We start from the raw sequence: 12,432 nt of genomic DNA, 5'->3' as shown, positions 1-12,432 counted from the left end.
GAGATGACAATAATGAAGGGATATGAAAAAAAAATATCAAGCAATTCAGGGAAAAAAAACAGAAAATTAAATTGCAAGTTAAACAATTCCCCAGCAACGGCGCCAAAATTGATGGACAATTTTAAATTAATGTCCTCGCAAGTGCACGAGTCAATTGTAGTTTTAGCGTGCAAAGCGAGGGTCGATCCCACAGGGAATTGATAGTATGCAATTTAATAACTAAAAAGAGTTAAAAGATATCGAGAATTCAAAATAAAGATCCAATTGCCGTAAATTAAACCGAATGAAAACACCAAAGAAAATATAATATTCAGAAGCCTAAGGAAACAGAATTGACAATCAAAATGGATTACTAAATGAAATTGCACGGCAGGAAACACAATTAAATAACTACAGAATAAAATAGCAGGCAATATTGCTACGAACATGAATCAATTAGCATTATGTTCTTAGAAGAAGGTATCTTAGAAAATCATGCTAAGGAATTCAAAAACAAGCAGTACTCCTATTGTCCTACAAGCATTTCCATAGTAAGAGAGTAATTAATAAAGTATTACTAATCAAGATTAATTTTCCTTAAAAGTATGATTAGTCCAAATTGAAAACAATAATAACAGCAAAAGGAAATGAACTAACAGCTTTAATATGAGAACTTACTTAGTAAAACATAAATAAATTAGTTTCCACACAATATTCTTAAATGCCAAGGATAAATACAACGCAACAAACAAAGTAGCAATATTAAAAACTTAAAAGGAAGAAGGAGAGTTGCCGTATGATTTTGATGCTGCACCACGAACTTCCGCCGTGGCTGGAAACAATGAACCACTGCCTAAAAGAATTCGAAGTCACCGCACAGTCCGTCCGTCGCATGCCTGGAATTAACCTGCTCACTACCTCCGGAATTAGTCCGGAGTGAAATTGATGATGAGATCCCCTTCAAATGTTTCCCTTTTTATACTGCTCAATACCAACCATTTTCCCAAGTTTGGTGCTGCTCCAATCAATGCTCTACCATCAATAGCCATAGCCGAAGAAAGCTCCGGGATCTCTTTTTTTCCGTTCCTATTATTGACTAACATAATAATAATAATAATAATAATAATAATAATAATAATAATAATAATAATAATAATAATAATAATAATAATAATATAATAATAATAATAATAATAATAATAATAAACTTATTTGAGACCATATATAATTAATTTATATTTATTAAACTCCTGATGATCATGTACTACTAAAATTAATAATAATATTATTAAATTAGGATCAATGAATTATTAAACTGACAGAATTCAAATAATAGACAAATTTAATAATTAAAACAACTTAAAATTGAATAACTATCAAAGCTACTAATTATAACAATAATAAATAAAACTAAATATAAAATTAATTAATTATTACAAATTAACTATAAAAAGTTATATAAAATAACAACAAAAATAATGTTTATCACCATCGCAAGGGCAAAACTAGCAAAAGTCAATATGACAAAGCAAGATGAGTATTGAGTCTCTTTAAATAAGTAGTTATTTTGAGTAACTATAATTGCTCTAGCTCTAAGGGCTTGCATGAAGTATGTTTTTTTAGTACTAAATACTAGTTGGGTTGTCTAGGTTTTGATTACTTAGTAGTACTTATTTCTTTTGTATGTTGAATACTAATGACATTGAATGAAATGATTTGTGCATAGATATTGCTCAAATATTTTTACTAAAATAAAATAAGAGCATATATCAAAGGCTTCAATTGCAATTTAATGAGAACATGGAAATGTCATCATTCTTGAACACTCTATCTACGATGATGGTTTTTAAGTAAACTTCGGTTTCACCACTCGACCTGGGAGTGCTTAAAAAGTAGGGTGTTGATCATGCAGGCTAGTTATAGGGCCACTTGATCTCCACCTGAAATGAGGCTGACTTTCATATGTTGATAAACGAGGAAATTTCAAATTTGGTCATATGACTATAGGGGTCTTGTTAATTTTAGTCCCTGAATTTCAAAAGTGTCAATTTAGTACCTTAACTATGCAATTTTTGTCAATTTTGGTCAATCCTGCCAAATTGTCGGCCAAATTTCACCGAAAAATTTTAATAATTAAAATAATGAGGATATTTTTGTCATTTCACGCCTCTTTTATTCTTCTCCGGCGAGTCCTTCCCTTTCTCTCCCATTTTCGGCGTTCTTTCTCCCAATAAACCCTATCTTTAATATCACCAAGCCTCCTTTCCCCATCATCATAGTTCATTGCATTCGCCGGAAACAGGAGAGGAATGGATGGACTCGCATGGGAAGAAGAAAAGAGATGTGAAATGATCAAAATACCCTCATTATTTTAACAATTAAAATTTTTTGGCAGAATTTGGCGGGCAATTTGGTCGGAGTGACTAAAATTGACAAAAATTGCATAGTTAAGGTACTAAATTGACATTTTTAAAAGTCAGGGACTGAAATTAACAAGACCCCTATAGTCATAGGACCAAAATTAAAATTTCCTCGTTGATAAACAATCAAAGCCCTGCAATAGAAATTGTTGAAGTACTGCAACAGTAATATTGATATGCATCATATGAATGCTCTATATGAGTTTTAATCTCCTCAACCACCGAAGGAAAAGTTGTGCAGGTGGCAACTTTGAATTCTCCTTGTTGAGATATATTTCCTAATGAATGTTAGTTTGAACATATTCTTGGTGTATGAGATTAATTTCTTTTAAGAATATGATGTGAAATTTGTGATTATGCTGTTCAACTTGAAGTAGCATGTGGACAACATTGTCTCTATGTCTTACTAACAATGAGCATTTGTATATAATATCATTATTTAAATTTTTGGTTGAGTCATCTTGAAAGACCTATAATTCTTGTTTAAAGGGGAATTATGACAGGTTGAGATAACCGAGTTTGTTGAAATATATTCAACTATTGGGTATGTATCAGGCAAAGTGCGGAGCTGCTATATTGCTCCACAAAGCAAATTGATAAAACTCAGTCTACAATGGAGCTGATGTTGGGCACCAAAAATCAATCTGGGTAAGAGATCAAATACTTTTGAGAAAAAATATTTGTAAGTGTTGCATTGTGGGGGTGATTAACTCCTTATATTTTCACTAAAAGTTTCTTCGAGGTATTGAGAATAATGATAAAAGAGAATGTTTCATGTTAAGCATGAAAATCTCAAGGGATTATTCACGAGTAAATGAAGTACTCGTCAAAGTAAATGAAGTACTCGTCAAAGTGCATGTAAGTTTGATCAAGAGAATCAACTTACTTGAAGGCTAATTATGAAGATTAGTAATTGGAATGACTTAAAATCCAAGTGGTAATAAATTCGTGGTGGGTCTCACTTTTGTGGTAAAACGAAGCCATGAAAAGAATTACAAAATAGTACACTAGTTAGTCATTCCTACAATGTGTGTACTTTTAAGGCTGAGCTACAGCTCTTAATGAATTCATAACTCTTTGAGAAGGGTGGTTTTGTTGAGACAAACCTAATGAATTCACTGCATAATGACTTGAGTACAAAAGTGCTGTTAGTGTCTATACTCAAAAGAGGTAGACTCAAGTGTTGTGCTTATATGCATCTATGTGGATGACATACTAATATTTAGCCACAATATAGATGCTATAAAAGAGACTAAACAAACACTATGTGATAAGTTTGACATGGAGGATCTGGGGGAGACCGATGTGATACTTGGAATAAAAGTCTTAAAATCCAAGAATGGCTACAAACTATCACAAGGTCACTATACAGAGAAGCTATTAAGGAAGTTTTATAGCTTCGAAGTGACTCCTGCACAAACACCCTATGATCCGAGCGCAAAACTGTAAAAAAACACCGAGACGAGTGTGTCACAAGAATAATATGCCAAACTAATTGGAAGTCCGATATTCTTAATGAACTACACCAGACCTGATATCGCCCTTGCGGTAAATAGAATCAGTCGATACATCATAATCTGAGTGACAGCCACTGGCATGCACTAAGGAGAGTGTTACGCTACTTAAAGCGTACTATCGACTTGGGACTACACTACACTGGATTCCAGCAGCCCTAGATGGGTACTGTGATGCGAACTGGGTAAATGACAGTAGTGATGTAAGCTCCACCAGTGGATATGTGTTCACTATGGGTGGAGCGGCAGTATCGTGGAAATCTACGAAACAATCGTGTATAGCGAGATCAAGAGTTAATACTATCTGAGTCATTCGAGTATAGTGGTTTTGCCACATTTAGTCCTAAACTTTCAAATTGACCATCTGTGGTCCTTCGACTTTCAAATTTAACCATTCGTGGTCCTCTTTAACCACCCATGGTCCTTCAACTATTAAATTTTAACGAACCATGGTCCTTTCAAGAGGACCACGAGTGGTTAAATTTTTAAACTTGAAGGACCAAGGGTGGTTATCTTGGACCATAAATGGTTAAATTTGAAAGTCGAATGACCACAGATGGTCAATTTGAAAGTTTAGGACTAAACGTGGCAAAACCACTATGCTCAGAGGACCTCAGATGGTATTAACTCGCGAGATCAACTATGGAAGCTTAGTTCATAGCGCTTGATCTAGCTGGACCAGAGGCCGAGTGGCTAAGAAACCTACTGGCAGACGTGTCGTTGTGGGGGGTGTACTACACCATCTGTGTCCATACACCGCGATTCTCAAACTGCTATATGCGTAGCAAAAGAATAGTGCTTACAATGGGAAAAGAATGCACATAAGAGTCAGACATCAGTCTGTATGACAATTGATCACGACTTGGGTAATCACGTTGGAGTTTGTGAGATCCGAGAGGAATATTGCAGATCCTCTCACTAAAGGACTAAATAGAAAGGTCGTCCTTGATGCATCAAAGGAAATGGACTTTAAATCAACAAAGTAAGCCAAGCTTACGTAAAGAAATTGAACATGAGATGTTCTATGTTTGGGTCTACGCAGAGGTAGACCCCAAGTCAAAGAATTTGACTTCCGAAGAACCTGCATAATGGGTGCTAATGTGTGGACATGAGTTCAAAACTACCTCTCCCTGGCTAGTTCAAGATTCAATTCACTACTAATAAGGAGAAAGTTACTCAAGTTACTACGTGTCAGTTCAAGGTCTAAACCACTGACATTAAGGTCAGCGCTCACTTCCGCTCAGACATTATCCTTTTACTTTCCTCTTCAAATATGTGGGGGATTGTTGTGAATAATTCAAAGAGAAAAGAGAAAATAGAATGAGTGGCTATAAATTATTGTTTAATTGTTTAGGCCATCACTAATTGCTCTATGTTGTGGACTTGTGGCCTACGTCACTCATGTTTTGTGTGGCTGGGATGGAGGGGGCTGCTTACTATATATAGTAGCTCACAACATCATTTTTAGAATACACTCAACATTTATAGCTTCTTCCTCCTTTCTCGTGTTAGGATTAATATATATTATATAATATACATACATACATACACACACACACACACACACACACAGATATACATACATATATAAATATATATATATATATATATATATATATATATATATATATATATATATATATATATATATAATTTCGTTTCTGCCTATTAAAGTCTGAGCAGTAGTGTGTTTCGCCTATGTGATTGCTAGTGCAAGCTATCCGTAGTAGGTCTGTGTAGCCTGTCGAAAGCGTGACAGGTTTCTAACTGCACTATTACTGAAATGCTTTTAAGGTAGTGTTATTATAACACGGCACAGATTTCCCTTCTACCATACACCCGTTGTGTCCGTGCTTTTTAAAAGGTTTTCCGCCCGTGCGTTGACGTTGCAAATATTCTCCAACAGATTCATCTTGATTCTTTCAAGTCGAACACTCAACAACAACCACTTTTTGTGATAGAGGAAGTTGGAGGATCTCCCTAGCAAGGCGACTTCATGATTGACTCTTGGCTAATTCTTGATCAGGCAGTGAAGGACAAGTTGACGAGGAGATCTAGACTATCTCAAGGATTGTTACTGGAAGAAGCAATTGGCTTCAGTTTACTTTTGTATTTTGTAACAAATACTTAGTGAAATCCCCCTTCGAGTTTGAGGAGAAGAGTGGAATACGAAAGTTTTTCAAACCACTATAAAAATTTCTCTCCCTCTCTCTACATTTCATATTATCTATCATTGTGATAACCCATATTTGTTATAACACTTTCAAGCAAACACACAAAACTTAGCTACAATTTGATTTATTTGGCAAGTTTAAGACTTCTACTGCAATAAATTATATTTCCTTAACTCAGTTTCCAAAATTCAAGCTCACTTATTTTAATTTCGAATTTTTTTAAAGTCTTTTCAAATCCCCCCCCCCCCCCCCCCCCCCTCCTCTTCTAAACTTTAACTTGCCAGGGACCAACACAATATTTATTTATTTCGGGAACTATAAAAATTTTTGAGAATTTTAACATATGGGTAGTCATTTTGAGGTAGTTGTACGTTGAGTGATGTCTGGTCACTGCCCGAAAATCTTTAATTTTCCAATCACTTTTCCGACCACCTAAAAAATAGTCGAAAAAGTGATATTATATATTTTTTCTTTTCGTCGAAAGATTATGGTGGGGAAATATGTTGGAATTTCCGACTACCTTTACTTAGTGGTCGGAAGTACCGACTACAAAATAAAGGTGGTCGAAAAAATTTTCAGCCGTTTAAATTTTTTAAACTGAGTTGGGAATTTCCGACCACCGGTGATCGAAAATTCTGAAATCCTCCAATCTTTCTATTAGCCGATTTTTCGACCACTTTACAAAATTGGATGCTATTTCCGACCACCTTGTCCTGTGGTCGAAAATAGCGGCTGAGGTTTTTTGAGATATCAAAAGTGGTCAAAATAATAGTTTTCGACTAGATTTAAGATCACTTTCAGGTGGTCGGAAATTCCTTGATTTTCAACAGTGGGTAAAGATTAGAATATGATCTAAATGGAATCAAATTCTCCTAAAAAGTAAGGAGGACTTTAATTTTTTATTTTTTATTTTCACATGTTCCAAACCAAAAAAAAATAATATTAAAAATCTTTCTCCCTCTCCCTCTCTCCGTCTCTCTCTCCCTCCCTCTCTCTCTACTTTTCATATTATCTATTACTGTGATAACCCCATATTTGTTATAACACTTTCAAGCAAACTCACAAAACTGAGCTACAATTTGATTTATTTAGCAAGTTTAAGACTTCTACTGCAAGGAAATTATATTCCCTTAACTCAGTTTTACAAATTCAAACTCACTTATTTTAATTTCAAAATTTTTTAAGTCTTTTCAAGTCCCCCCCCCCCCCCCCCCTCCTCCTCCCATCCTCTTTTAGACTTTAACTTGCCAGGGACCAATACAATCTTTATTTATTTCCGGTGGTCAAAATTAGCGACGAAGGTTTTTTCCGGATACCAAAAGTGGTCGAAACAAGGATTTTTTACTAGATTTAAGATCACTTTCAGGTGGTCGGAAATTCCTTGATTTTCAACAGTGGGTAAAGATTATAATATGATCTAAATTGAATCAAATTCTCCTAAGAACTAATTAAGGAGTTTAATTTTTTATTTTCACATGTTCCAAACCCCAAAAAAAAAAAAAGTTAAAAATAAAATATGCCAATCCCTCAGGGGCCTCAGGTAGTATGTGATGAATTGAATGTTAATACAATTCAGTTTCAAAATTATACTCCATAGTAATTTATTCATTAAATAATCTTCTACTACAAAAATTTTTTTTTGTAGTTTTTGACATGAAGTTCATCATAAACCATCAAAATAAAACTTAAGTACATCAATGTGTTATTGAATGAAACGTACTTTTAACATAGATTTTACCATTGTCATACAATATTAAAGTGGCTCATAAGATATCCATCTCTTAAACATTTTGAAGCATTCAGCGGGTGTTATTGTTTGAGCAATGTGGTCTGATCCCTGTAACAAATATCAACTAAGAGATACATATATTCATATATTTTGAGCTAATAAACAACATACTATTAGTTAATTATCACCAGGATTTTGGCATATGTCATGTTGTTGGAGAAAGTCCTTGTATAACTACATGAAATTAAATGATTTAATTTTAATTAGTTTTTCTTAATTATAATTCATAAATCATAAATCTGTAGTGGACTTTTATAACATACCCAACAACTCGATTGTTCACAAACCAAGGTCGCCAATCATCAATGATAGAATAATTCAAAGATTTTGTCCAGAATTCAGTATAAAGTGAAGAAATATACACATCAGCACTTCCACTGAAATAGGATACGATTGTTTATTTAGATTAGTGAAAAAAAATAAAAAATAAAAACATTGAAACATATACTTAGTAGCAAATATCTTTTTGACCAACAAAGGCTAGATTCAATCATTGGTCTTTTGTGACAAAGTTCACCTTCGTGACCAATTGAGCTACCATGTTTAAATGACAGTAAATTCTGTAACCAAGTATTTTGATTCAGAATGAATTGATAACACACTTCACAACATTATTACATATTAATTAGACTCATATTATATTTTACAAACCTGTATATAAGAGATCTGTATCCTTTTGTGCTAAGATTTGCATGATATGGTCTACTGTCTTTCACAGTTAATTCATATGGCAAAAGCGTCCTGCATTTAACCCATTTTTCACAGCATCCCTATATATGTCAAAACAATCCAAAATTGAAGTATAAAAGAATATAAAATTTGACGGTAATAATGTTACCGATAATAATAATATTTAATAACGCTATGAGAGAGTAACAATAGTTGTATTGCTTTTGTCTCAGTATAGAAAATACAGTGTCTTTGTCCAGAGTATTGAACGTCTCCCTCCAAGCTGAGGGGAGCCCCTACTTATACAAAAGCTGCTAACGGTAACACCATGAAGCATAAATGGGGAGCTAAGCCTTTAATTCTCTCTCATCAATGGTGACATCAATGGTGGCTTCAATGGCAGTAAAGGTGACAGCCGTTGGAATTCTGCCCGTTGGAGTTTTGCCCGTTGGGTTTCCATGTGGGGTCGGTCAGATGCTGCTTATGATCCGGGTCGGGTGCCAGCACCATTCCATGTGGTGTCGGGTCAGATGCTGCTTATGATCCAGGTCAGGTGCCAGCACCATTATCCTGTCACCAGTCCCCTTACTCCTGAGTCTACGGATATGTTTGAGTTGACTAGGGAGTAAGACTGAATTTGCTTGATATCGTGCAGAATCCCGATTGATCCCGAGTATGTGATTTTATTTTCCAAATCACACATGAATTTTTTTTCTTTTTCTGCTGGTCGAGACGGGCTGCGGCTTAGGCTGGCCGAGTTGCGTGCCTCCGCCGATCACGGCCGAGGCGTCGCCTCGACCTATCGTGGCCAAAGCGTGCACCCCGGCCGATCGTTCGTGGCCGAGGCATCGCCTCGACCGCTCGTGGCCGAGGTGCGTGCCTCCGCCGATCACGGCCGAGGCGTCGCCTCGACCGATCGTGGCCAAGGCGTGCACCCCGGCCGATCGTTCGTGGCCGAGGCGTCGCCTCGACCGCTCGTGGCCGAGGCGTCGCCTTGGCCGATCGTGGTTGAGGCGTCGCCTCGACCAACCGTGGCCGAGGCGTGCGCCTTGGCCGATCGTAGTCGAGGCGACCGATCGTGGCCGAGGCGAGCTCCGGCCCTTTTTTTTTTCTTTTTCTACGGACAGGCTGAGACGCCACCTCGGTCAGTGGCCGAGACGTGGGCCTTGGCCTGGCCGAGGCGTGTGCCTCAGGCCCCGGCCGATGCGCTGCCTCAGCCGGTGGCCGAGGCGTGCGCCTCAGGCCCTAGGCCGAGGTGCTGCGCCTCGGCCAATGGCCGAGACGCGTGCAGGCCCCCGGCCGAGGCGTGCGCCTCAGGGCCTAGGCCGAGGTGCTGCGCCTCGACCAATGGCCGAGACGCGTGCCTCAGCGTGGCCGAGGCGTGCGCCTGGTGGCTTTTTTTTTTTTTTTTTTTTTTGTTCGGCTGAGGCGTCGCCTTAGCCGGGTTTGGCCGAGGCGTCGCCTCAGCCATGGGCGCTAGCCGAGACGCGTGCCTCGGCCAGTGACTGAGGCGCGCGCCTTAGGCCTTTTTGCGGCTCGACTTGAGGCGCCGCCGCTGGGCCGAGGCGTGCGCCTTTTTTTTTTTTTTTTTTTTTTACAATGCGGCGTTGGCCGGCTTTTGGTTGATCGAAGGTGGTGCTGAGAACCTTTTATTTGAGCAAAGTAACCTTGGCAGACCATGATTACAAAATATTGTTTACAGGTCTGGGCGGACCACGACTACAAAATATTACTTATAATATCTAATTAAATGTTCTGAGTTCCATACCCGATCGATCATCCTTGCAGATGGTGTGGACTTGTAGGTCCTTTCCGCCAATCTTTTTGCATGCTTTTACGTAACAACTGCGTACTGCTCGCTGGTCTCCTCTGACGACTCGTATCCCACTCGGAGTAGGGAACTTCATACGCAAGTGTTCCACCGACACTATGGCCTTGAGGTCCTCCAGTGCCGGTCTCCCCAAAATGATGTTGTGCACACAAGTGAGTCTTACCACGATGAATTCCACGTCAAGTTTGCGAATGTTAGGGCTCGTGCCTATCTCCACTTGTAAGACCACTAACCCCTCCGTCTCCACTGAATCACCCGTAAATCCAGAGAGTGGGGTACGTACTTCTTTGAGCTGGTTCCTAGGTATCCCTAAGTTAGTGAAGGCATCGTAATACATCACATTGACTGAGCTTCCCGTGTCGACTAAGATGCGGCGGACAATGACATTGTTGACGTCCATCTCAATCACCAGGGCGTCATGATGGGGTAACGGGCCCTCTGGAAGGTCATCATTAGAGAAGGTGATGGCCTCCTATCTCTGTTTCTCTTTTCTAAGAAGACTCACCACTTCTCCCACGTATAGCTGACGGCTCCACTTCTTTCTTTCCGCAGGCGTGTCACCCCTTGCGGGTCCACCATAGATAAAGTGTATGGTGTGCTTCTTTTGTCGGCTGGGCGCCACCTCGATTTCTTTCTCGCTATCATTCTGGTCAGATATTTGGTCGTGTTCTCTTTTTTTTGCGTTCGAGGTGGACGGCTCTGTGCCATCCTCATTCCTCCAGACATTTTTTGGTGGATTGTGTTGCGGCTGTTGCTGTTGCTTGGATCTCTTGACGAAATGTCAGAAGTAGCCTTGCTGGATGAGTTCTTCTATTTGTCTCTTCAAAACGTGACACTCATCCGTATCGTGGCCGGTTTGCCTATGAAACCTGCAGTACTTTGTTTGGTCCGCCTTCGGGGAGACCTTCATGCACTCCTCGGGGAATTCTACCATTCCCATCTACTCAGCTTGCTTTAGAATGACACTGACGGGATGGGTAAGAGGAGTTAAATTATGCAAGGGGACCAGGCGAGGTCGTTCGTGGTCTCGGCCTTCCCCTGCGGTCGGGTGCTTCAAGAGTGGTGCCTGGCTGGGCGGACCCGCTTTCCCAGGCTTCCCACCTTTCCTACCATCCTCTTCGTCCTTCTTCTTCCTGTCGACGTCCTCTGCTTCGGCATAGCGGCTAGCCGTCCTTATCAGATCTTCGTAAGAGCGGGGGTGGTGGGCGTTCAGCTGCTTGTGGAAATACCCTGATCTTAAGGCATGGATAAATATCGGGATCGCCGCCTTGGAGTCGAAGTCGTAGACATTATTAACTTTCTTTTTCCATTTTATCAGGAAGTCTTTGAGGCTCTCGCCTCTATCTTGCTTCACTACACAGAGGTGAGAGAAGGGTTTCTTACGCTGTATGCTACCGGAGAAGTATGTCAGGAAGCTCTTGGACAACTCCCAAAAGTTTTGGATCGACCCATCCGGGATGGTGTTGAACCAGTCTTGGGCCGCTCCATCCAGGGTGGACAAGAACGCTCGGCACATGATGGCGTCCCCTGCCCCGATCATTACCATAGCAGCCTTGTACCTCGTCATGTGGACACGTGGGTCAGTGACCCCCGTGTACTCCTTGATGGCGGGCAACCTAAAGTCCCTCGGCAAAGGTACGTCCATGATGCTTGGGGAGAATGGTGCTGCCATCCGTACCTCGGGTTCCGGCGACTGCTCCCGTGCCTCCACCCTTCTTGCTAACTCCTCGATTCTTCTCTGCAGCCTCTAGACCAGGGCCGACTCGTCAGGGTGCCGGCGTGGGGCCGACTGCCGTTCCTCCAAGTGTCGGTGTGGAACCCGGTCATCAACGCGTCGCTTCCCCGCCGAGTGCCGACGCGGAGCCGGCTCTTCGACGCGTCGCTCCTCCAAGTGTTGACGTAAGGCCAACTCATCAACGTGTTGGCGTGGGGTCGGCTCCCGAGACTCGCCCACCTCCTCTGTGGGTGATCTCTCGGCTTCTCTGTTTTCGTGTTGGCGAGGGCCTCTGGTAGAGGACCCCTCGGCCCGTGATCCAAATCTTTGCCGCACGGGCGC

General features: G+C 40.3%; 1 protein-coding gene across 1 annotated transcript in view; it reads right to left on the bottom strand.

The window, feature by feature from the left end:
• Positions 1–7,732: 7,732 nt before the first annotated feature.
• The window catches only part of LOC109166505 (putative serine carboxypeptidase-like 52), a 9,405-nt gene continuing 4,705 nt past the window's right edge, over positions 7,733–12,432 (bottom strand). The window contains exons 5-8 of the mRNA XM_019315455.1: positions 8,528–8,646; positions 8,140–8,253; positions 8,005–8,050; positions 7,733–7,924 (exon numbers count right to left, since the gene is read on the bottom strand). Coding sequence (XP_019171000.1) covers positions 7,841–7,924; positions 8,005–8,050; positions 8,140–8,253; positions 8,528–8,646 — 363 coding nt within the window. The 3' untranslated portion in view covers positions 7,733–7,840. The remainder of the gene's footprint in view (positions 7,925–8,004; positions 8,051–8,139; positions 8,254–8,527; positions 8,647–12,432) is intronic.

Source organism: Ipomoea nil, unplaced genomic scaffold, assembly GCF_001879475.1.
Source record: "Ipomoea nil cultivar Tokyo-kokei standard unplaced genomic scaffold, Asagao_1.1 scaffold3100, whole genome shotgun sequence".
Taxonomy (NCBI): Eukaryota; Viridiplantae; Streptophyta; class Magnoliopsida; order Solanales; family Convolvulaceae; genus Ipomoea; species Ipomoea nil.
Note: the sequence above shows the minus strand (reverse complement) of the source record. Positions and strands in the feature narration are given on the sequence as shown.